Genomic DNA, 26,747 nt, shown 5'->3' with positions numbered 1-26,747 from the left:
TTCTTCCAAATCGGGAAACTTGCACTGCTCTCCTCGGAAAGCGTGCTTAGTGCTGTTGGTGTTTCGCAAGGCTTCTTTTTGAGCACACCAACGTCGAACACACTTCTCGTCAACGTCGAATTTTCTGCCGACGGCACATTTCCCATGCTCGAGAGCATACTCGATCATCTTCAGCTTATAACCAGCAGTGTAGCTATTCAGGTACTTGCCCATCTTGCCAAAAGGTGAACGCCGTGTAGAAAACGAGCTGGCACGAAGGTCATCGAACAGTGCAGAAAACTACAGCAAATGGCTCGCTGAACTGCACATACCGAACAACGCGAACGCCATGCCAAAGTTGGTGATGCTAATGCCGATATGCATAGCGCGTTTGTATAAAGATGTGAGAAGCTAAAGATAAAATCCTGCTTTAACCTTTAGTTGGCGGGTCTATGAATACTAATAAAAAGGTTAAAATTTTAAGCCCACCACTTCACGAACATCTTAACACGAATAAAATCCAAATATATATCTATATATATATATATATATATATATATATATATATATATATATATATATATATATATATATATATATATATATATATATAATATATATATATATATGCTCTGGTGACGATGGTGGTTGCGTTTTCTTGCGCCGTCTATCGACTACGCCTAGAAGCTTACGCCCGCGCACATTTTGAATACGTATTGGTTGAGGAAAGTGTGGGTGCGGCCCTTACGCGGATTTTTTTTTTAGAATATGCACTTCAAAAAAATAAGGTGCGGCCCTTATACTCGTTTATACGGTAATTATCTTCGTTACACAGTCACGTCGCAAGATAGCAGTTTTGGTGTATATAAAGCTAGCAAAACGGCCGCCAGCGCACCATGAGCGCGGCATGTAAATCATGCTGTACATGACATGCTTGTCATGATTTTCATTGTTATGACTTGTCATTTATGTTCGTCATACAGTCACGTTCCACGATACCAATTTCGGTGTATACAGTGGAACCCCGCTGTTACGTTCCTCACTGCTGCGTTTTCCCGGCTGTTACGTCGTTTTCCGCCGGTCCCGGCATAGCTCCCATAGGATACAATGTATTGGGAACCCCGCTGTTACGTCGTAACTGTCGGACCGTTCCTGTATGATACGTCGCGAAGTGCGCCCAGAGCCGACCGAGTGACTACCAAAGAGAGCGTCTATGGTGCATTTTCACGCAGCTTGGCCTCGTTTGACCGTAATATTAGCCGCATGAGAGGCGCAAGCAACAGAATCTTTCAATTGATGCTAACAAAAGCATGGCCTTCGAGATTCAAATTGCTAAGATGGCGTCTATGACGTAACTGCTCGCGAAAGCAAGGCCTTCGAGATTGGCATTTACTATTGACAAAAGCATAGCCTCTGAGATTTGCATTGCACAAACATGGCGTATTTGACGTAATTGCTTGCGAAAGCAAGGCCTTCGAGATTGGCATTCACTTCTGCCATCGCGTTGGCGTAGACTCATCATCATCGTTATTTGTCGGAGAACGGGAGGAGTTCGAGCTGGTTGGAGCTCGCATGGTCGTGCGTGCGGTTCGCGGTCGGACTCGCCGCGCCGGTCATGATTGCGTGTGCTTAGTTCTTTCATGCCTACAGCTGTCGGTATTAAAAAAATCACATACCTTGATTACATTTCTGTGGATAAGGCCGTCCTAAGCTCCGCGTTTCTATCCATCGACTAGATCGCGGCTGAGCGCGCCAATCTTCGTGCTGCTCGTAAGAATTGAAATAAAATTCTTTACTACTAAATATTTTGCCGTTTTTCCTGTTTTTCGGCTCTTACGTTTCCCGTCTCTTACGTTTATTTCCTACGGTCCCTTCAGAAACGTATCAGCGGCGTTCTACTGTATCAAGCTAGCGAAACGGCCGCCAGCGCACCTAGAGCGTGGCAGGTCATTGGTCTGTGGGTTCTAGGCGGTGGTACGGCGGTGGCTTGTCTGGCTGTATTCCAAGATCGCCTGAGAGGTCAGCAGCAAAGTCCGTACGTCTATCAATGATGAGGACGTCTAGGGTGCCATGGGGCAGGACGATCTTCTCAACGAAGAACTTGGCTTCCTCGGCGGCACTGCCTTTGGGCAGGGCCCTTGTTGCGGCGTGGCGTGTGGCGTAGTCGGTAGCTTCGACGATCCATTTATTTCGTGAAGTTGGCATCGGGAACGGCCCCAGTAAGAGCATCTCGATTTTCTGGAATGGTCGGCAAGGTGGTTCGGTGGGCTGCAGAAGTTCGGCTGGCCTAGTCGGCTGTGTCTTTCGTCACCGGCAGTATCGGCAGGCCTTTCTGTAATGGGCAATGTCAGCATTGATTCAAGGCCAGTAGTGGTTTTCTTGTATCTTCATGAGCGTGCGGGAAAATCCGTGGTGTCCAGTCGTCCGGCTGTCATGCACAATTTCGAGAACCTTTGGATGTAATGCTGGAGGCACTAGGAGGTAGTTGGCTCGAAGTGGCGAGAAGTTCTTCTTTTGGATAAAACAACTTCAAAAGAACAATGATGCCAGTCCTCACTTTAACACCTTCCGAACAACGTCGGTCTTGCCCTCAATGTATTGCACAAGGCTCCTTAGTTCCATGCCATGGTGAAATATTAGACCAAAATAAGCAGTAGAAGTAAAAAAAAAAAAGCATTTTACTGGTGCGCTGTCACCAAAAACTGAAAAATTGGGCTTTTCAAAATGAAAATCTGAAATTTTCCCTTGACACAGTGACACCACATTAGCGTCATCATAAAGAGGACAGATAAAACTCAAGATAGCCGCAAAGCTGCATTTTTCGAATGAAAAGTAAAACCAGCTTCCTTCTGAGTTCCATTTTCTTAGGTTTTAGCTCCATTTTCTTGGAGGCTCATTTTCTCAGCTTTTATTTTTTGAACACTTTCTGTCAGTCATCCCAGTGCGATTTTACAACAAATGAAGATATAACCATTCCGTTTTCTGCACCTAGATCCTGAGACATTGGTGAGTGCCGAAAAGCTGTCTATATTCGTCTGCACGTCCTACAGATTTTTATAATTGGCTTTTTGTAAAACCTGTTAGTAAGTGTGCCTGCTTATTTGAATATTTAAAAAATAAACCAATAGCTTTACGGCACATCATGGGCCCTTGTGAATATCCTTATGCAAGAATCTTGACGGCCTAATTCATTAAATCATTTTGGGATGACGATGAGAGTCTATTGAGTGTTGTAACTCCAGAACCGCAAAAGATAGCTCAAATCCGATATCAGTTATGAAATCAGCAGCACACATCACACATGCATGCGAAATTTCATCACTGTATCTGCATAAATAATACAGATAGTTTTCATTGCCACGTGCCCCCTAGATATCCACAGCGCTCTGGAGAAGCCGTTGGTGTTCCCCAAGGCCAGAAAACTTGGGAACTCCTGATATAGACAATAGTTCAATATATCAAAGTAGACCGTGACTCTGCCATTTATGCAGGATGCTTTTTTCTGTGATGCAGTGCAATGATGCCTCCTTCGAGTTGCCGGTCGACTCACGAGAAGCATCAGCAAACGGCAAGTCCACTGCCTGCTTGGCACCAACAAAGAATGACATGGCAGCTGATGCCAACTTGGAGGAAACTATGAATGAGGAGGCCATTGAGATGCCCTGGACACAGGTACTCAATGAACGTATAACATTGGAGACCCTGCCACAAAATATACATATCGTCATGGCAACATGTACATGCCGTAACCTGTAAACCCTGCCAATCACAAATGAACCCTGCGAATCACAAATAAATTTTATTGGATTACCGTATAAATGCATGTAAGGGCCGCACTTTTTTTTCAAGAAATGAGGGCCAATTTTCAGGGTGTGGCCCATACACGCGACATTTTTTTTTTAATGTAAGAACGCACTAGTTAGCGAACGAAGGGCGTTTATTGCAGTATACGACATTTCTTGCGACATACGTGCTCAATCGTCGTCACTCGGCGAGTCCTCAGACTTGGAGTCCGAGATCAGATGGTGTGCTGCGAAGTGCCGTCACCCCACAAGCAGTCATCTTCCGTGCCATCCAAGCTGTTAGATATCCCGGCGACTTTAAAACTTCGGGACACAATGTCCGTCGACACCGAGCTCCACGCAGATAGGATCCACCCAAGTACAGTCGCCAAGGCTAGTCCTTTCACACGCAGCATGTCCGTTGTGAGTGCAAGACCATCATTCTGTACTTCAGTCACATAGCGGAGGAAGTCTTCTTCCAAATCGGGAAACTTGCACTGCTCTCCTCGGAAAGCGTGCTTAGTGCTGTTGGTGTTTCGCAAGGCTTCTTTTTGAGCACACCAACGTCGAACACACTTCTCGTCAACGTCGAATTTTCTGCCGACGGCACATTTCCCATGCTCGAGAGCATACTCGATCATCTTCAGCTTATAACCAGCAGTGTAGCTATTCAGGTACTTGCCCATCTTGCCAAAAGGTGAACGCCGTGTAGAAAACGAGCTGGCACGAAGGTCATCGAACAGTGCAGAAAACTACAGCAAATGGCTCGCTGAACTGCACATACCGAACAACGCGAACGCCATGCCAAAGTTGGTGATGCTAATGCCGATATGCATAGCGCGTTTGTATAAAGATGTGAGAAGCTAAAGATAAAATCCTGCTTTAACCTTTAGTTGGCGGGTCTATGAATACTAATAAAAAGGTTAAAATTTTAAGCCCACCACTTCACGAACATCTTAACACGAATAAAATCCAAATATATATATATATATATATATATATATATATATATATATATATATATATATATATATATATATATATGCTCTGGTGACGATGGTGGTTGCGTTTTCTTGCGCCGTCTATCGACTACGCCTAGAAGCTTACGCCCGCGCACATTTTGAATACGTATTGGTTGAGGAAAGTGTGGGTGCGGCCCTTACGCGGATTTTTTTTTTAGAATATGCACTTCAAAAGAATAAGGTGCGGCCCTTATACTCGTTTATACGGTAATTATCTTCGTTACACAGTCACGTCGCAAGATAGCAGTTTTGGTGTATATAAAGCTAGCAAAACGGCCGCCAGCTCACCATGAGCGCGGCATGTAAATCATGCTGTACATGGCATGCTTGTCATGATTTTCATTGTTATGACTTGTCATTTATGTTCGTCATACAGTCACGTTGCACGATACCAATTTCGGTGTATACAGTAGAACCCCGCTGTTACGTTCCTCACTGCTGCGTTTTCCCGGCTGTTACGTCGTTTTCCGCCGGTCGCGGCATAGCTCCCATAGGATACAATGTATTGGGAACCCCGCTGTTACGTCGTAACTGTCGGACCGTTCCCGTATGATACGTCGCGAAGTGCGCCCGGAGCCGACCGAGTGACTACCAAAGAGAGCGTCTATGGTGCATTTTCACGCAGCTTGGCCTCGTTTGACCGTAATATTAGCCGCATGAGAGGCGCTAGCAACAGAATCTTTCAATTGATGCAAACAAAAGCATGGCCTTCGAGATTCAAATTGTTAAGATGGCGTCTATGACGTAACTGCTCGCGAAAGCAAGGCCTTCGAGATTGGCATTTACTATTGACAAAAGCATAGCCTCTGAGATTTGCATTGCACAAACATGGCGTATTTGACGTAATTGCTTGCGAAAGCAAGGCCTTCGAGATTGGCATTCACTTCTGCCATCGCGTTGGCGTAGACTCATCATCATCGTTATTTGTCGGAGAACGGGAGGAGTTCGAGCTGGTTGGAGCTCGCATGGTCGTGCGTGCGGTTCGCGGTCGGACTCGCCGCGCCGGTCGTGATTGCGTGTGCTTAGTTCTTTCATGCCTACAGCTGTCGGTGTTAAAAAAATCACATACCTTGATTACATTTCTGTGGATAAGGCCGTCCTAAGCTCCGCGTTTCTATCCATCGACTAGATCGCGGCTGAGCGCGCCAATCTTCGTGCTGCTCGTAAGAATTGAAATAAAATTCTGTACCACTAAATATTTTGCCGTTTTTCCTGTTTTTCGGCTCTTACGTTTCCCGTCTCTTACGTTTATTTCCTACGGTCCCTTCAAAAACGTATCAGCGGGGTTCTACTGTATCAAGCTAGCGAAACGGCCGCCAGCGCACCTAGAGCGTGGCAGGTCATTGGTCTGTGGGTTCTAGGCGGTTGTACGGCGGTGGCTTGTCTGGCTGTATTCCAAGATCGCCTGAGAGGTCAGCAGCAAAGTCCGTACCTGTATCAATGATGAGGACGTCTAGGCTGCCATGGGGCAGGACGATCTTCTCAACGAAGAACTTGGCTTCCTCGGCGGCACTGCCTTTGGGCAGGGCCCTTGTTGCGGCGTGGCGTGTGGCGTAGTCGGTAGCTTCGACGATCCATTTATTTCGTGAAGTTGGCATCGGGAACGGCCCCAGTAAGAGCATCTCGATTTTCTGGAATGGTCGGCAAGGTGGTTCGGTGGGCTGCAGAAGTTCGGCTGGCCTAGTCGGCTGTGTCTTTCGTCACCGGCAGTATCGGCAGGCCTTTCTGTAATGGGCAATGTCAGCATTGATTCAAGGCCAGTAGTGGTTTTCTTGTATCTTCATGAGCGTGCGGGAAAATCCGTGGTGTCCAGTCGTCCGGCTGTCATGCACAATTTCGAGAACCTTTGGATGTAATGCTGGAGGCACTAGGAGGTAGTTGGCTCGAAGTGGCGAGAAGTTCTTCTTTTGGATAAAACAACTTCAAAAGAACAATGATGCCAGTCCTCACTTTAACACCTTCCGAACAACGTCGGTCTTGCCCTCAATGTATTGCACAAGGCTCCTTAGTTCCATGCCATGGTGAAATATTAGACCAAAATAAGCAGTAGAAGTAAAAAAAAAAAGCATTTTACTGGTGCGCTGTCACCAAAAACTGAAAAATTGGGCTTTTCAAAATGAAAATCTGAAATTTTCCCTTGACACAGTGACACCACATTAGCGTCATCATAAAGAGGACAGATAAAACTCAAGATAGCCGCAAAGCTGCATTTTTCGAATGAAAAGTAAAACCAGCTTCCTTCTGAGTTCCATTTTCTTAGGTTTTAGCTCCATTTTCTTGGAGGCTCATTTTCTCAGCTTTTATTTTTTGAACACTTTCTGTCAGTCATCCCAGTGCGATTTTACAACAAATGAAGATATAACCATTCCGTTTTCTGCACCTAGATCCTGAGACATTGGTGAGTGCCGAAAAGCTGTCTATATTCGTCTGCACGTCCTACAGATTTTTATAATTGGCTTTTTGTAAAACCTGTTAGTAAGTGTGCCTGCTTATTTGAATATTTAAAAAATAAACCAATAGCTTTACGGCACATCATGGGCCCTTGTGAATATCCTTATGCAAGAATCTTGACGGCCTAATTCATTAAATCATTTTGGGATGACGATGAGAGTCTATTGAGTGTTGTAACTCCAGAACCGCAAAAGATAGCTCAAATCCGATATCAGTTATGAAATCAGCAGCACACATCACACATGCATGCGAAATTTCATCACTGTATCTGCATAAATAATACAGATAGTTTTCATTGCCACGTGCCCCCTAGATATCCACAGCGCTCTGGAGAAGCCGTTGGTGTTCCCCAAGGCCAGAAAACTTGGGAACTCCTGATATAGACAATAGTTCAATATATCAAAGTAGACCGTGACTCTGCCATTTATGCAGGATGCTTTTTTCTGTGATGCAGTGCAATGATGCCTCCTTCGAGTTGCCGGTCGACTCACGAGAAGCATCAGCAAACGGCAAGTCCACTGCCTGCTTGGCACCAACAAAGAATGACATGGCAGCTGATGCCAACTTGGAGGAAACTATGAATGAGGAGGCCATTGAGATGCCCTGGACACAGGTACTCAATGAACGTATAACATTGGAGACCCTGCCACAAAATATACATATCGTCATGGCAACATGTACATGCCGTAACCTGTAAACCCTGCCAATCACAAATGAACCCTGCGAATCACAAATAAATTTTATTGGATTACCGTATAAATGCATGTAAGGGCCGCACTTTTTTTTCAAGAAATGAGGGCCAATTTTCAGGGTGTGGCCCATACACGCGACATTTTTTTTTTAATGTAAGAACGCACTAGTTAGCGAACGAAGGGCGTTTATTGCAGTATACGACATTTCTTGCGACATACGTGCTCAATCGTCGTCACTCGGCGAGTCCTCAGACTTGGAGTCCGAGATCAGATGGTGTGCTGCGAAGTGCCGTCACCCCACAAGCAGTCATCTTCCGTGCCATCCAAGCTGTTAGATATCCCGGCGACTTTAAAACTTCGGGACACAATGTCCGTCGACACCGAGCTCCACGCAGATAGGATCCACCCAAGTACAGTCGCCAAGGCTAGTCCTTTCACACGCAGCATGTCCGTTGTGAGTGCAAGACCATCATTCTGTACTTCAGTCACATAGCGGAGGAAGTCTTCTTCCAAATCGGGAAACTTGCACTGCTCTCCTCGGAAAGCGTGCTTAGTGCTGTTGGTGTTTCGCAAGGCTTCTTTTTGAGCACACCAACGTCGAACACACTTCTCGTCAACGTCGAATTTTCTGCCGACGGCACATTTCCCATGCTCGAGAGCATACTCGATCATCTTCAGCTTATAACCAGCAGTGTAGCTATTCAGGTACTTGCCCATCTTGCCAAAAGGTGAACGCCGTGTAGAAAACGAGCTGGCACGAAGGTCATCGAACAGTGCAGAAAACTACAGCAAATGGCTCGCTGAACTGCACATACCGAACAACGCGAACGCCATGCCAAAGTTGGTGATGCTAATGCCGATATGCATAGCGCGTTTGTATAAAGATGTGAGAAGCTAAAGATAAAATCCTGCTTTAACCTTTAGTTGGCGGGTCTATGAATACTAATAAAAAGGTTAAAATTTTAAGCCCACCACTTCACGAACATCTTAACACGAATAAAATCCAAATATATATCTATATATATATATATATATATATATATATATATATATATATATATATATATATATATATATATATATATATATATATATATATATGCTCTGGTGACGATGGTGGTTGCGTTTTCTTGCGCCGTCTATCGACTACGCCTAGAAGCTTACGCCCGCGCACATTTTGAATACGTATTGGTTGAGGAAAGTGTGGGTGCGGCCCTTACGCGGATTTTTTTTTTAGAATATGCACTTCAAAAGAATAAGGTGCGGCCCTTATACTCGTTTATACGGTAATTATCTTCGTTACACAGTCACGTCGCAAGATAGCAGTTTTGGTGTATATAAAGCTAGCAAAACGGCCGCCAGCTCACCATGAGCGCGGCATGTAAATCATGCTGTACATGGCATGCTTGTCATGATTTTCATTGTTATGACTTGTCATTTATGTTCGTCATACAGTCACGTTGCACGATACCAATTTCGGTGTATACAGTAGAACCCCGCTGTTACGTTCCTCACTGCTGCGTTTTCCCGGCTGTTACGTCGTTTTCCGCCGGTCGCGGCATAGCTCCCATAGGATACAATGTATTGGGAACCCCGCTGTTACGTCGTAACTGTCGGACCGTTCCCGTATGATACGTCGCGAAGTGCGCCCGGAGCCGACCGAGTGACTACCAAAGAGAGCGTCTATGGTGCATTTTCACGCAGCTTGGCCTCGTTTGACCGTAATATTAGCCGCATGAGAGGCGCTAGCAACAGAATCTTTCAATTGATGCAAACAAAAGCATGGCCTTCGAGATTCAAATTGTTAAGATGGCGTCTATGACGTAACTGCTCGCGAAAGCAAGGCCTTCGAGATTGGCATTTACTATTGACAAAAGCATAGCCTCTGAGATTTGCATTGCACAAACATGGCGTATTTGACGTAATTGCTTGCGAAAGCAAGGCCTTCGAGATTGGCATTCACTTCTGCCATCGCGTTGGCGTAGACTCATCATCATCGTTATTTGTCGGAGAACGGGAGGAGTTCGAGCTGGTTGGAGCTCGCATGGTCGTGCGTGCGGTTCGCGGTCGGACTCGCCGCGCCGGTCGTGATTGCGTGTGCTTAGTTCTTTCATGCCTACAGCTGTCGGTGTTAAAAAAATCACATACCTTGATTACATTTCTGTGGATAAGGCCGTCCTAAGCTCCGCGTTTCTATCCATCGACTAGATCGCGGCTGAGCGCGCCAATCTTCGTGCTGCTCGTAAGAATTGAAATAAAATTCTGTACCACTAAATATTTTGCCGTTTTTCCTGTTTTTCGGCTCTTACGTTTCCCGTCTCTTACGTTTATTTCCTACGGTCCCTTCAAAAACGTATCAGCGGGGTTCTACTGTATCAAGCTAGCGAAACGGCCGCCAGCGCACCTAGAGCGTGGCAGGTCATTGGTCTGTGGGTTCTAGGCGGTTGTACGGCGGTGGCTTGTCTGGCTGTATTCCAAGATCGCCTGAGAGGTCAGCAGCAAAGTCCGTACCTGTATCAATGATGAGGACGTCTAGGCTGCCATGGGGCAGGACGATCTTCTCAACGAAGAACTTGGCTTCCTCGGCGGCACTGCCTTTGGGCAGGGCCCTTGTTGCGGCGTGGCGTGTGGCGTAGTCGGTAGCTTCGACGATCCATTTATTTCGTGAAGTTGGCATCGGGAACGGCCCCAGTAAGAGCATCTCGATTTTCTGGAATGGTCGGCAAGGTGGTTCGGTGGGCTGCAGAAGTTCGGCTGGCCTAGTCGGCTGTGTCTTTCGTCACCGGCAGTATCGGCAGGCCTTTCTGTAATGGGCAATGTCAGCATTGATTCAAGGCCAGTAGTGGTTTTCTTGTATCTTCATGAGCGTGCGGGAAAATCCGTGGTGTCCAGTCGTCCGGCTGTCATGCACAATTTCGAGAACCTTTGGATGTAATGCTGGAGGCACTAGGAGGTAGTTGGCTCGAAGTGGCGAGAAGTTCTTCTTTTGGATAAAACAACTTCAAAAGAACAATGATGCCAGTCCTCACTTTAACACCTTCCGAACAACGTCGGTCTTGCCCTCAATGTATTGCACAAGGCTCCTTAGTTCCATGCCATGGTGAAATATTAGACCAAAATAAGCAGTAGAAGTAAAAAAAAAAAGCATTTTACTGGTGCGCTGTCACCAAAAACTGAAAAATTGGGCTTTTCAAAATGAAAATCTGAAATTTTCCCTTGACACAGTGACACCACATTAGCGTCATCATAAAGAGGACAGATAAAACTCAAGATAGCCGCAAAGCTGCATTTTTCGAATGAAAAGTAAAACCAGCTTCCTTCTGAGTTCCATTTTCTTAGGTTTTAGCTCCATTTTCTTGGAGGCTCATTTTCTCAGCTTTTATTTTTTGAACACTTTCTGTCAGTCATCCCAGTGCGATTTTACAACAAATGAAGATATAACCATTCCGTTTTCTGCACCTAGATCCTGAGACATTGGTGAGTGCCGAAAAGCTGTCTATATTCGTCTGCACGTCCTACAGATTTTTATAATTGGCTTTTTGTAAAACCTGTTAGTAAGTGTGCCTGCTTATTTGAATATTTAAAAAATAAACCAATAGCTTTACGGCACATCATGGGCCCTTGTGAATATCCTTATGCAAGAATCTTGACGGCCTAATTCATTAAATCATTTTGGGATGACGATGAGAGTCTATTGAGTGTTGTAACTCCAGAACCGCAAAAGATAGCTCAAATCCGATATCAGTTATGAAATCAGCAGCACACATCACACATGCATGCGAAATTTCATCACTGTATCTGCATAAATAATACAGATAGTTTTCATTGCCACGTGCCCCCTAGATATCCACAGCGCTCTGGAGAAGCCGTTGGTGTTCCCCAAGGCCAGAAAACTTGGGAACTCCTGATATAGACAATAGTTCAATATATCAAAGTAGACCGTGACTCTGCCATTTATGCAGGATGCTTTTTTCTGTGATGCAGTGCAATGATGCCTCCTTCGAGTTGCCGGTCGACTCACGAGAAGCATCAGCAAACGGCAAGTCCACTGCCTGCTTGGCACCAACAAAGAATGACATGGCAGCTGATGCCAACTTGGAGGAAACTATGAATGAGGAGGCCATTGAGATGCCCTGGACACAGGTACTCAATGAACGTATAACATTGGAGACCCTGCCACAAAATATACATATCGTCATGGCAACATGTACATGCCGTAACCTGTAAACCCTGCCAATCACAAATGAACCCTGCGAATCACAAATAAATTTTATTGGATTACCGTATAAATGCATGTAAGGGCCGCACTTTTTTTTCAAGAAATGAGGGCCAATTTTCAGGGTGTGGCCCATACACGCGACATTTTTTTTTTAATGTAAGAACGCACTAGTTAGCGAACGAAGGGCGTTTATTGCAGTATACGACATTTCTTGCGACATACGTGCTCAATCGTCGTCACTCGGCGAGTCCTCAGACTTGGAGTCCGAGATCAGATGGTGTGCTGCGAAGTGCCGTCACCCCACAAGCAGTCATCTTCCGTGCCATCCAAGCTGTTAGATATCCCGGCGACTTTAAAACTTCGGGACACAATGTCCGTCGACACCGAGCTCCACGCAGATAGGATCCACCCAAGTACAGTCGCCAAGGCTAGTCCTTTCACACGCAGCATGTCCGTTGTGAGTGCAAGACCATCATTCTGTACTTCAGTCACATAGCGGAGGAAGTCTTCTTCCAAATCGGGAAACTTGCACTGCTCTCCTCGGAAAGCGTGCTTAGTGCTGTTGGTGTTTCGCAAGGCTTCTTTTTGAGCACACCAACGTCGAACACACTTCTCGTCAACGTCGAATTTTCTGCCGACGGCACATTTCCCATGCTCGAGAGCATACTCGATCATCTTCAGCTTATAACCAGCAGTGTAGCTATTCAGGTACTTGCCCATCTTGCCAAAAGGTGAACGCCGTGTAGAAAACGAGCTGGCACGAAGGTCATCGAACAGTGCAGAAAACTACAGCAAATGGCTCGCTGAACTGCACATACCGAACAACGCGAACGCCATGCCAAAGTTGGTGATGCTAATGCCGATATGCATAGCGCGTTTGTATAAAGATGTGAGAAGCTAAAGATAAAATCCTGCTTTAACCTTTAGTTGGCGGGTCTATGAATACTAATAAAAAGGTTAAAATTTTAAGCCCACCACTTCACGAACATCTTAACACGAATAAAATCCAAATATATATCTATATATATATATATATATATATATATATATATGCTCTGGTGACGATGGTGGTTGCGTTTTCTTGCGCCGTCTATCGACTACGCCTAGAAGCTTACGCCCGCGCACATTTTGAATACGTATTGGTTGAGGAAAGTGTGGGTGCGGCCCTTACGCGGATTTTTTTTTTAGAATATGCACTTCAAAAAAATAAGGTGCGGCCCTTATACTCGTTTATACGGTAATTATCTTCGTTACACAGTCACGTCGCAAGATAGCAGTTTTGGTGTATATAAAGCTAGCAAAACGGCCGCCAGCTCACCATGAGCGCGGCATGTAAATCATGTTGTACATGGCATGCTTGCCATGATTTTCATTGTTATGACTTGTCATTTATGTTCGTCATACAGTCACGTTGCACGATACCAATTTCGGTGTATACAGTAGAACCCCGCTGTTACGTTCCTCACTGCTGCGTTTTCCCGGCTGTTACGTCGTTTTCCGCCGGTCGCGGCATAGCTCCCATAGGATACAATGTATTGGGAACCCCGCTGTTACGTCGTAACTGTCGGACCGTTCCCGTATGATACGTCGCGAAGTGCGCCCGGAGCCGACCGAGTGACTACCAAAGAGAGCGTCTATGGTGCATTTTCACGCAGCTTGGCCTCGTTTGACCGTAATATTAGCCGCATGAGAGGCGCTAGCAACAGAATCTTTCAATTGATGCAAACAAAAGCATGGCCTTCGAGATTCAAATTGTTAAGATGGCGTCTATGACGTAACTGCTCGCGAAAGCAAGGCCTTCGAGATTGGCATTTACTATTGACAAAAGCATAGCCTCTGAGATTTGCATTGCACAAACATGGCGTATTTGACGTAATTGCTTGCGAAAGCAAGGCCTTCGAGATTGGCATTCACTTCTGCCATCGCGTTGGCGTAGACTCATCATCATCGTTATTTGTCGGAGAACGGGAGGAGTTCGAGCTGGTTGGAGCTCGCATGGTCGTGCGTGCGGTTCGCGGTCGGACTCGCCGCGCCGGTCGTGATTGCGTGTGCTTAGTTCTTTCATGCCTACAGCTGTCGGTGTTAAAAAAATCACATACCTTGATTACATTTCTGTGGATAAGGCCGTCCTAAGCTCCGCGTTTCTATCCATCGACTAGATCGCGGCTGAGCGCGCCAATCTTCGTGCTGCTCGTAAGAATTGAAATAAAATTCTGTACCACTAAATATTTTGCCGTTTTTCCTGTTTTTCGGCTCTTACGTTTCCCGTCTCTTACGTTTATTTCCTACGGTCCCTTCAAAAACGTATCAGCGGGGTTCTACTGTATCAAGCTAGCGAAACGGCCGCCAGCGCACCTAGAGCGTGGCAGGTCATTGGTCTGTGGGTTCTAGGCGGTTGTACGGCGGTGGCTTGTCTGGCTGTATTCCAAGATCGCCTGAGAGGTCAGCAGCAAAGTCCGTACCTGTATCAATGATGAGGACGTCTAGGCTGCCATGGGGCAGGACGATCTTCTCAACGAAGAACTTGGCTTCCTCGGCGGCACTGCCTTTGGGCAGGGCCCTTGTTGCGGCGTGGCGTGTGGCGTAGTCGGTAGCTTCGACGATCCATTTATTTCGTGAAGTTGGCATCGGGAACGGCCCCAGTAAGAGCATCTCGATTTTCTGGAATGGTCGGCAAGGTGGTTCGGTGGGCTGCAGAAGTTCGGCTGGCCTAGTCGGCTGTGTCTTTCGTCACCGGCAGTATCGGCAGGCCTTTCTGTAATGGGCAATGTCAGCATTGATTCAAGGCCAGTAGTGGTTTTCTTGTATCTTCATGAGCGTGCGGGAAAATCCGTGGTGTCCAGTCGTCCGGCTGTCATGCACAATTTCGAGAACCTTTGGATGTAATGCTGGAGGCACTAGGAGGTAGTTGGCTCGAAGTGGCGAGAAGTTCTTCTTTTGGATAAAACAACTTCAAAAGAACAATGATGCCAGTCCTCACTTTAACACCTTCCGAACAACGTCGGTCTTGCCCTCAATGTATTGCACAAGGCTCCTTAGTTCCATGCCATGGTGAAATATTAGACCAAAATAAGCAGTAGAAGTAAAAAAAAAAAGCATTTTACTGGTGCGCTGTCACCAAAAACTGAAAAATTGGGCTTTTCAAAATGAAAATCTGAAATTTTCCCTTGACACAGTGACACCACATTAGCGTCATCATAAAGAGGACAGATAAAACTCAAGATAGCCGCAAAGCTGCATTTTTCGAATGAAAAGTAAAACCAGCTTCCTTCTGAGTTCCATTTTCTTAGGTTTTAGCTCCATTTTCTTGGAGGCTCATTTTCTCAGCTTTTATTTTTTGAACACTTTCTGTCAGTCATCCCAGTGCGATTTTACAACAAATGAAGATATAACCATTCCGTTTTCTGCACCTAGATCCTGAGACATTGGTGAGTGCCGAAAAGCTGTCTATATTCGTCTGCACGTCCTACAGATTTTTATAATTGGCTTTTTGTAAAACCTGTTAGTAAGTGTGCCTGCTTATTTGAATATTTAAAAAATAAACCAATAGCTTTACGGCACATCATGGGCCCTTGTGAATATCCTTATGCAAGAATCTTGACGGCCTAATTCATTAAATCATTTTGGGATGACGATGAGAGTCTATTGAGTGTTGTAACTCCAGAACCGCAAAAGATAGCTCAAATCCGATATCAGTTATGAAATCAGCAGCACACATCACACATGCATGCGAAATTTCATCACTGTATCTGCATAAATAATACAGATAGTTTTCATTGCCACGTGCCCCCTAGATATCCACAGCGCTCTGGAGAAGCCGTTGGTGTTCCCCAAGGCCAGAAAACTTGGGAACTCCTGATATAGACAATAGTTCAATATATCAAAGTAGACCGTGACTCTGCCATTTATGCAGGATGCTTTTTTCTGTGATGCAGTGCAATGATGCCTCCTTCGAGTTGCCGGTCGACTCACGAGAAGCATCAGCAAACGGCAAGTCCACTGCCTGCTTGGCACCAACAAAGAATGACATGGCAGCTGATGCCAACTTGGAGGAAACTATGAATGAGGAGGCCATTGAGATGCCCTGGACACAGGTACTCAATGAACGTATAACATTGGAGACCCTGCCACAAAATATACATATCGTCATGGCAACATGTACATGCCGTAACCTGTAAACCCTGCCAATCACAAATGAACCCTGCGAATCACAAATAAATTTTATTGGATTACCGTATAAATGCATGTAAGGGCCGCACTTTTTTTTCAAGAAATGAGGGCCAATTTTCAGGGTGTGGCCCATACACGCGACATTTTTTTTTTAATGTAAGAACGCACTAGTTAGCGAACGAAGGGCGTTTATTGCAGTATACGACATTTCTTGCGACATACGTGCTCAATCGTCGTCACTCGGCGAGTCCTCAGACTTGGAGTCCGAGATCAGATGGTGTGCTGCGAAGTGCCGTCACCCCACAAGCAGTCATCTTCCGTGCCATCCAAGCTGTTAGATATCCCGGCGACTTTAAAACTTCGGGACACAATGTCCGTCGACACCGAGCTCCACGCAGATAGGATCCACCCAAGTACAGTCGCCAAGGCTAGTCCTTTCACACGCAGCATGTCCGTTGTGAGTGCAAGACCATCATTCTGTACTTCAGTCACATAGCGGAGGAAGTCTTCTTCCAAATCGGGAAACTTGCACTGCTCTCCTCGGAAAGCGTGCTTAGTGCTGTTGGTGTTTCGCAAGGCTTCTTTTTGAGCACACCAACGTCGAACACACTTCTCGTCAACGTCGAATTTTCTGCCGACGGCACATTTCCCATGCTCGAGAGCATACTCGATCATCTTCAGCTTATAACCAGCAGTGTAGCTATTCAGGTACTTGCCCATCTTGCCAAAAGGTGAACGCCGTGTAGAAAACGAGCTGGCACGAAGGTCATCGAACAGTGCAGAAAACTACAGCAAATGGCTCGCTGAACTGCACATACCGAACAACGCGAACGCCATGCCAAAGTTGGTGATGCTAATGCCGATATGCATAGCGCGTTTGTATAAAGATGTGAGAAGCTAAAGATAAAATCCTGCTTTAACCTTTAGTTGGCGGGTCTATGAATACTAATAAAAAGGTTAAAATTTTAAGCCCACCACTTCACGAACATCTTAACACGAATAAAATCCAAATATATATATATATATATATATATATATATATATATATATATATATATATATATATATATATATATATATATATATATATATGCTCTGGTGACGATGGTGGTTGCGTTTTCTTGCGCCGTCTATCGACTACGCCTAGAAGCTTACGCCCGCGCACATTTTGAATACGTATTGGTTGAGGAAAGTGTGGGTGCGGCCCTTACGCGGATTTTTTTTTTAGAATATGCACTTCAAAAGAATAAGGTGCTGCCCTTATACTCGTTTATACGGTAATTATCTTCGTTACACAGTCACGTCGCAAGATAGCAGTTTTGGTGTATATAAAGCTAGCAAAACGGCCGCCAGCTCACCATGAGCGCGGCATGTAAATCATGCTGTACATGGCATGCTTGTCATGATTTTCATTGTTATGACTTGTCATTTATGTTCGTCATACAGTCACGTTGCACGATACCAATTTCGGTGTATACAGTAGAACCCCGCTGTTACGTTCCTCACTGCTGCGTTTTCCCGGCTGTTACGTCGTTTTCCGCCGGTCGCGGCATAGCTCCCATAGGATACAATGTATTGGGAACCCCGCTGTTACGTCGTAACTGTCGGACCGTTCCCGTATGATACGTCGCGAAGTGCGCCCGGAGCCGACCGAGTGACTACCAAAGAGAGCGTCTATGGTGCATTTTCACGCAGCTTGGCCTCGTTTGACCGTAATATTAGCCGCATGAGAGGCGCTAGCAACAGAATCTTTCAATTGATGCAAACAAAAGCATGGCCTTCGAGATTCAAATTGTTAAGATGGCGTCTATGACGTAACTGCTCGCGAAAGCAAGGCCTTCGAGATTGGCATTTACTATTGACAAAAGCATAGCCTCTGAGATTTGCATTGCACAAACATGGCGTATTTGACGTAATTGCTTGCGAAAGCAAGGCCTTCGAGATTGGCATTCACTTCTGCCATCGCGTTGGCGTAGACTCATCATCATCGTTATTTGTCGGAGAACGGGAGGAGTTCGAGCTGGTTGGAGCTCGCATGGTCGTGCGTGCGGTTCGCGGTCGGACTCGCCGCGCCGGTCGTGATTGCGTGTGCTTAGTTCTTTCATGCCTACAGCTGTCGGTGTTAAAAAAATCACATACCTTGATTACATTTCTGTGGATAAGGCCGTCCTAAGCTCCGCGTTTCTATCCATCGACTAGATCGCGGCTGAGCGCGCCAATCTTCGTGCTGCTCGTAAGAATTGAAATAAAATTCTGTACCACTAAATATTTTGCCGTTTTTCCTGTTTTTCGGCTCTTACGTTTCCCGTCTCTTACGTTTATTTCCTACGGTCCCTTCAAAAACGTATCAGCGGGGTTCTACTGTATCAAGCTAGCGAAACGGCCGCCAGCGCACCTAGAGCGTGGCAGGTCATTGGTCTGTGGGTTCTAGGCGGTTGTACGGCGGTGGCTTGTCTGGCTGTATTCCAAGATCGCCTGAGAGGTCAGCAGCAAAGTCCGTACCTGTATCAATGATGAGGACGTCTAGGCTGCCATGGGGCAGGACGATCTTCTCAACGAAGAACTTGGCTTCCTCGGCGGCACTGCCTTTGGGCAGGGCCCTTGTTGCGGCGTGGCGTGTGGCGTAGTCGGTAGCTTCGACGATCCATTTATTTCGTGAAGTTGGCATCGGGAACGGCCCCAGTAAGAGCATCTCGATTTTCTGGAATGGTCGGCAAGGTGGTTCGGTGGGCTGCAGAAGTTCGGCTGGCCTAGTCGGCTGTGTCTTTCGTCACCGGCAGTATCGGCAGGCCTTTCTGTAATGGGCAATGTCAGCATTGATTCAAGGCCAGTAGTGGTTTTCTTGTATCTTCATGAGCGTGCGGGAAAATCCGTGGTGTCCAGTCGTCCGGCTGTCATGCACAATTTCGAGAACCTTTGGATGTAATGCTGGAGGCACTAGGAGGTAGTTGGCTCGAAGTGGCGAGAAGTTCTTCTTTTGGATAAAACAACTTCAAAAGAACAATGATGCCAGTCCTCACTTTAACACCTTCCGAACAACGTCGGTCTTGCCCTCAATGTATTGCACAAGGCTCCTTAGTTCCATGCCATGGTGAAATATTAGACCAAAATAAGCAGTAGAAGTAAAAAAAAAAAGCATTTTACTGGTGCGCTGTCACCAAAAACTGAAAAATTGGGCTTTTCAAAATGAAAATCTGAAATTTTCCCTTGACACAGTGACACCACATTAGCGTCATCATAAAGAGGACAGATAAAACTCAAGATAGCCGCAAAGCTGCATTTTTCGAATGAAAAGTAAAACCAGCTTCCTTCTGAGTTCCATTTTCTTAGGTTTTAGCTCCATTTTCTTGGAGGCTCATTTTCTCAGCTTTTATTTTTTGAACACTTTCTGTCAGTCATCCCAGTGCGATTTTACAACAAATGAAGATATAACCATTCCGTTTTCTGCACCTAGATCCTGAGACATTGGTGAGTGCCGAAAAGCTGTCTATATTCGTCTGCACGTCCTACAGATTTTTATAATTGGCTTTTTGTAAAACCTGTTAGTAAGTGTGCCTGCTTATTTGAATATTTAAAAAATAAACCAATAGCTTTACGGCACATCATGGGCCCTTGTGAATATCCTTATGCAAGAATCTTGACGGCCTAATTCATTAAATCATTTTGGGATGACGATGAGAGTCTATTGAGTGTTGTAACTCCAGAACCGCAAAAGATAGCTCAAATCCGATATCAGTTATGAAATCAGCAGCACACATCACACATGCATGCGAAATTTCATCACTGTATCTGCATAAATAATACAGATAGTTTTCATTGCCACGTGCCCCCTAGATATCCACAGCGCTCTGGAGAAGCCGTTGGTGTTCCCCAAGGCCAGAAAACTTGGGAACTCCTGATATAGACAATAGTTCAATATATCAAAGTAGACCGTGACTCTGCCATTTATGCAGGATGCTTTTTTCTGTGATGCAGTGCAATGATGCCTCCTTCGAGTTGCCGGTCGACTCACGAGAAGCATCAGCAAACGGCAAGTCCACTGCCTGCTTGGCACCAACAAAGAATGACATGGCAGCTGATGCCAACTTGGAGGAAACTATGAATGAGGAGGCCATTGAGATGCCCTGGACACAGGTACTCAATGAACGTATAACATTGGAGACCCTGCCACAAAATATACATATCGTCATGAACAACATGTACATGCCGTAACCTGTAAACCCTGCCAATCACAAATGAACCCTGCAAATCACAAATAAATTTTATTGGATTACCGTATAAATGCATGTAAGGGCCGCACTTTTTTTTCAAGAAATGAGGGCCAATTTTCAGGGTGTGGCCCATACACGCGTCATTTTTTTTTTTAAAGTAAAAACGCACCAGTTAGCGATCGAAGGGCGTTTATTGCAGTATACGACATTTCTTGCGACATACGTGCTCAAACGTCGTCACTCGGCGAGTCCTCAGACTTGGAGTCCGAGATGAGATGGTGTGCTGCGAAGCACCGTCACCCCACAAGCAGTCATCTTCCATGCCATCCAAGCTGTTAGATATCCCGGCGACTTTAAAACTTCGGGACAAAATGTCCGTCGACACCGAGCTCCACGCAGATAGGATCCACCCAAGTACAGTCGCCAAGGCTAGTCCTTTCACACGCAGCATGTCCGTTGTGAGTGCAAGACCATCATTCTGTACTTCAGTCACATAGCGGAGGAAGTCTTCTTCCAAATCGGGAAACTTGCACTGCTCTCCTCGGAAAGCGTGCTTAGTGCTGTTGGTGTTTCGCAAGGCTTCTTTTTGAGCACACCAACGTCGAACACACTTCTCGTCAACGTCGAATTTTCTGCCGGCGGCACGTTTCCCATGCTCGAGAGCATACGCGATCATCTTCAGCTTATAACCAGCAGTGTAGCTATTCAGGTACTTGCCCATCTTACCAAAAGGTGAACGCCGTGTAGAAAACAAGCTGGCACGAAGGTCATCGAACAGTGCAGAAAACTACAGCAAATGGCTGGCTGAACTGCACATACCGAACAACGCGAACGCCATGCCAAAGTTGGTGATGCTAATGCCGATATGGATAGCGCGTTTGTATAAAGATGTGAGAAGCTAAAGATAAAATCCTGCTTTAACCTTTAGTTGGCGGGTCTATGAATACTAATAAAAAGGTTAAAATTTTAAGCCCACCACTTCACGAACATCTTAACACGAATAGAATCCAAATATATATATATATATATATATATATATATATATATATATATATATATATATATATATATATGCTCTGGTGACGATGGTGGTTGCGTTTTCTTGCGCCGTCTATCGACTACGCCTAGAAGCTTACGCCCGCGCACATGTTGAATACGTATTGGCTGAGGAAAGTGTGGGTGCGGCCCTTACGCGGATTTTTTTTTTAGAATATGCACTTCAAAAAAATAAGGTGCGGCCCTTATACTCGGTTATACGGTAATTATCTTCGTTACACAGTCACGTCGCAAGATAGCAGTTTTGGTGTATATAAAGCTAGCAAAACTGCCGCCAGCGCACCATGAGCGCGGCATGTAAATCATGCTGTACATGACATGCTTGTCATGATTTTCATTGTTATGACTTGTCATTTATGTTCGTCATACAGTCACGTTGCACGATACCAATTTCGGTGTATGGCCTTCGAGATTCAAATTGTTAAGATGGCGTCTATGACGTAATGCTCGCGAAAGCAAGGCCTTCGAGATGGCATTTACTATTGACAAAAGCATAGCCTCTGAGATTTGCATTGCACAAACATGGCGTATTTGACGTAATTGCTTTGCGAAGCAAGGCCTTCGAGATTGGCATTCACTTCTGCCATCGCGTTGCGTAGACTCATCATCATCGTTATTTGTCGGAGAACGGGAGGAGTTCGAGCTTGGTTGGAGCTCGCATGGTCGTGCGTGCGGTTCGCGGTCGGACTCGCCGCGCCGGTCGTGATTGCGTGTGCTTAGTTCTTTCATGCCTACAGCTGTCGGTGTTAAAAAAATCACATACCTTGATTACATTTCTGTGGATAAGGCCGTCCTAAGCTCCGCGTTTCTATCCATCGACTAGATCGCGGCTGAGCGCGCCAATCTTCGTGCTGCTCGTAAGATTGAAATAAAATTCTGTACCACTAAATATTTTGCCTCAAGCTAGCGAAACGGCTGCCAGCGCACCTAGAGCGTGGCAGGTCATTGGTCTGTGGGTTCTAGGCGGTTGTACGGCGGTGGCTTGTCTGGCTGTATTCCAAGATCGCCTGAGAGGTCAGCAGCAAAGTCCGTACCTCTATCAATGATGAGGACGTCTAGGCTGCCATGGGGCAGGACGATCTTCTCAACGAAGAACTTGGCTTCCTCGGCGGCACTGCCTTTGGGCAGGGCCCTTGTTGCGGCGTGGCGTGTGGCGTAGTCGGTAGCTTCGACGTTCCATTTATTTCGTGAAGTTGGCATCGGGAACGGCCCCAGTAAGAGCATCTCGATTTTCTGGAATGGTCGGCAAGGTGGTTCGGTGGGCTGCAGAAGTTCGGCTGGCCTAGTCGGCTGTGTCTTTCGTCACCGGCAGTATCGGCAGGCCTTTCTGTAATGGGCAATGTCAGCATTGATTCAAGGCCAGAAGTGGTTTTCTTGTATCTTCATGAGCGTGCGGGAAAATCCGTGGTGTCCAGTCGTCCGGTTGCCATGCACAATTTCGAGAACCTTTGGATGTAATGCTGGAGGCACTAGGAGGTAGTTGGCTCGAAGTGGCGAGAAGTTCTTCTTTTGGATAAAACAACTTCAAAAGAACAATGATGCCAGTCCTCACTTTAACACCTTCCGAACAACGTCGGTCTTGCCCTCAATGTATTGCACAAGGCTCCTTAGTTCCATGCCATGGTGAAATATTAGACCAAAATAAGCAGTAGAAGTAAAAAAAAAAAGCATTTTACTGGTGCGCTGTCACCAAAAACTGAAAAATTGGGCTTTTCAAAATGAAAATCTGAAATTTTCCCTTGACACAGTGACACCACATTAGCGTCATCATAAAGAGGACAGATAAAACTCAAGATAGCCGCAAAGCTGCATTTTTCGAATGAAAAGTAAAACCAGCTTCCTTCTGAGTTCCATTTTCTTAGGTTTTAGCTCCATTTTCTTGGAGGCTCATTTTCTCAGCTTTTATTTTTTGAACACTTTCTGTCAGTCATCCCAGTGCGATTTTACAACAAATGAAGATATAACCATTCCGTTTTCTGCACCTAGATCCTGAGACATTGGTGAGTGCCGAAAAGCTGTCTATATTCGTCTGCACGTCCTACAGATTTTTATAATTGGCTTTTTGTAAAACCTGTTAGTAAGTGTGCCTGCTTATTTGAATATTTAAAAAATAAACCAATAGCTTTACGGCACATCATGGGCCCTTGTGAATATCCTTATGCAATAATCTTGACGGCCTAATTCATTAAATCATTTTGGGATGACGATGAGAGTCTATTGAGTGTTGTAACTCCAGAACCGCAACAGATAGCTCAAATCCGATATCAGTTATGAAATCAGCAGAACACATCACACATGCATGCCAAATTTCATCACTGTATCTGCATAAATAATACAGATAGTTTTCATTGCCACGTGCCCCCTAGGTATCCACAGCGCTCTGGAGAAGCCGTTGGTGTTCCCCAAGGCCAGAAAACTTGGGGAACCCCTGATATAGACAATAGTTCAATATATCAAAGTAGACCGTGACTCTGCCATTTATGCAGGATGCTTTTTTCTGTGATGCAGTGCAATGATGCCTCCCTCGAGTTGCCGGTCGACTCACGAGAAGCATCAGCAAACGGCAAGTCCACTGCCTGCTTGGCACCAACAAAGAATGACATGGCAGCTGATGCCAACTTGGAGGAAACTATGAATGAGGAGGCCATTGAGATGCCCTGGACACAGGTACTCAATAAACGTATAACATTGGAGACCCTGCCACAAAATATACATATCGTCATGGCAACATGTACATGCCGTAACCTGTAAACCCTGCCAATCACAAATGAACCCTGTGAATCGCAAATAAATTTTATTGGATTACCGTATAAGTGCATGTAAGGGCCGCACTTTTTTTTCAAGAAATGAGGGCCAATTTTCAGGGTGCGACCCATACACGCGACATTTTTTTTTTTTAAGCAAAAACGCACCAGTTAGCGAACGAAGAGCATTTATTGCAGTATACGACATTTCTTGCGACATACGTGCTCAATCGTTGTCACTCGGCGTCCTCAGACTTGGAGTCCGAGATGAGATGGTGTGCTGCGAAGCGCCGTCACCCCACAAGCAGTCATCATCCGTGCCATCCAAGCTGTTAGATATCCCGGCGACTTTAAAACTTCGGGACACAATGTCCGTCGACACCGAGCTCCACGCAGATAGGATCCACCCAAGTACAGTCGCCAAGGCTAGTCCTTTCACACGCAGCATGTCCGTTGTGAGTGCAAGACCATCATTCTGTACTTCAGTCACATAGCGGAGGAAGTCTTCTTCCAAATCGGGAAACTTGCACTGCTCTCCTCAGAAAGCTTGCTTAGTGCTGTTGGTGTTTCGCAAGGCTTCTTTTGGAGCACACCAACGTCGAACACACTTCTCGTCAACGTCGAATTTTCTGCCGACGGCACGTTTCCCGTTGTCATGTTCGTTAGGCCTCACTCCCCGAATCCCGCGCCACTGTCGTCCAACCACAACACCGTCCGCGCACGCACTGCCCGCACACAGGCCGGATGTCCACTGTTGCCACCACGCCCAGGGGGCGCCACATACCCCCATCACTACCAATGGATGCCCTCACAGCCCGTCCCCCCCTTGAAGCGTGAAGCTCCCCGCTGACCATGGAGGATGGTATTTGACGAGCTGGTCGGCATGGGCCTCGCCACAAGCTCTCCCAGTCTGTGGGTGGACGAGCTTGAAAGTGTTTGCACCAATACGTCTGCAGATGCGGAATGGACCATTTCGCCTTGGTGCCAGCTTCGATGAGATGCCTCTTGCAGCGTCACTGAGTATGTGGGTTTCTCGCAGGACAAGGTCGCCTTCCTTCAATGTCGTGGCTCGGCGTCGCTGGTCGTAGTGCTGCTTCTGGGCACGCCAAGCATGTTGCTGATGCTGCCGTGCAGCATTCCTGACTTCTGCCAAATGGGACTGAAGTTCTGCTGCGAATGCGTGAGAAGATGATACCGCAGGCTCAGCGTCTTGCTTGTCTTCGGTGGGTTGCCAGAGTGTTCGGAGTTCACGGCCATAGCAGAGGAGGGCTGGGGTGTATCCAGTAGCAGCACTTACAGCGGTTCGCATTGCAAAAGCAATCTCGGGAATGTGTTGGTCCCAGTTTTTGTGCTCATTGCAGTATGCACGAATGCACTGCTTCACGGTGCCATTGTGCCGCTCGACCATCTGTCCGGCTGGCCTGTAAGGCACCCTGTGGCGCTCCGAGATGCTCCATCGCCTAAGCAGGTTCTTCCATAATTTACTAACAAAGGGCTTCCCATTATCGCTAGAAATAGCAGTAGGTACCCCGTGTCTGCAGATGAACTCTTCCACACGGCTGGCTATCTGCTTTGTTGTTGCTGCACGAAGAGGGAAGAGCTCAATGAATTTGGTGAATTTGTCAACAATGACCAGCAAGTGCTTGTGCCCCCGAGGGCTGGTAGGTAACGGCCCCATTAAGTCAATACTAAGTTCTTCCATTGGTGCTGCAGGCCACTGGCTTGCCATAAATCCTTGGGGTTTGCAACGCTGTGCTTTCGTCCTTTGACAGACTGAGCAACTGCGGACATACTTCGATGTGTCATTGCTCATGCCCAACCACACAAACTTGTCTCTGATGCGCCGCAGTGTCTTGTAGAATCCTGCATGGGCACTTGTCGGGTGGTCATGGGCCATCTGCAGGACCAAGGGGCGAAGGTGAGTAGGCAACCAGGCTACCATACGGTCGCCGCGACATTGCACCAAAAGTCCTGATGGCTCTAGATGAGACGTGGATGCCAGGTCCTCCAGACGACAGGTTTCGGCAGTGCCTTTGTGCAGGCACTCTCCCTGGATAGTTCTCGTTATGTCACACAAAAGAGCATCACGTTGTTGTTCCTGTGCTAGTTTTTTTCGCACAGTTTATAACACTGAGGTCCTCAATGGTGGTTGGCAGGCAGGTTTCAAACGTGACAGAGCCTTCGTCAGTGTCCAAGTTAAGTGGCAAAAGTCTCTCAGGCAGGCTTTCAGCTGCTGTCTTGGAGTTTGGCTGAACAGGTGCCCGGCTTAGGGCATCAGCAGGAATGTTGGCCTTCCCACGACGGTGCTTAATTTTGCACTGAAACCCTTGAAGGCGTAGCACCCAGCGCCGCACACGAGGTGATGCCTGCTCAGTGGTGAACATCCAAGCCAATGACGCATGATCACAGTGCACTTCGAAT

The 26,747-nt window shown here is 46.2% G+C and overlaps 1 protein-coding gene across 1 annotated transcript in view; it reads left to right on the top strand.

Moving 5' to 3' along the window:
• LOC119394442 (serine/arginine repetitive matrix protein 2) overlaps positions 1-26,747 on the top strand; it is a gene marked incomplete at its 3' end in the record, with an annotated part of 123,733 nt that overhangs the window by 31,376 nt on the left and 65,610 nt on the right. The window contains 1 exon segment of the mRNA XM_049415786.1: positions 24,091-24,249. Coding sequence (XP_049271743.1) covers positions 24,091-24,249 — 159 coding nt within the window.

The sequence above is a fragment of the Rhipicephalus sanguineus genome, chromosome 5, assembly GCF_013339695.2.
Source record: "Rhipicephalus sanguineus isolate Rsan-2018 chromosome 5, BIME_Rsan_1.4, whole genome shotgun sequence".
Taxonomy (NCBI): domain Eukaryota; kingdom Metazoa; phylum Arthropoda; class Arachnida; order Ixodida; family Ixodidae; genus Rhipicephalus; species Rhipicephalus sanguineus.
This window is presented reverse-complemented; position numbering and strand designations above follow the sequence as displayed.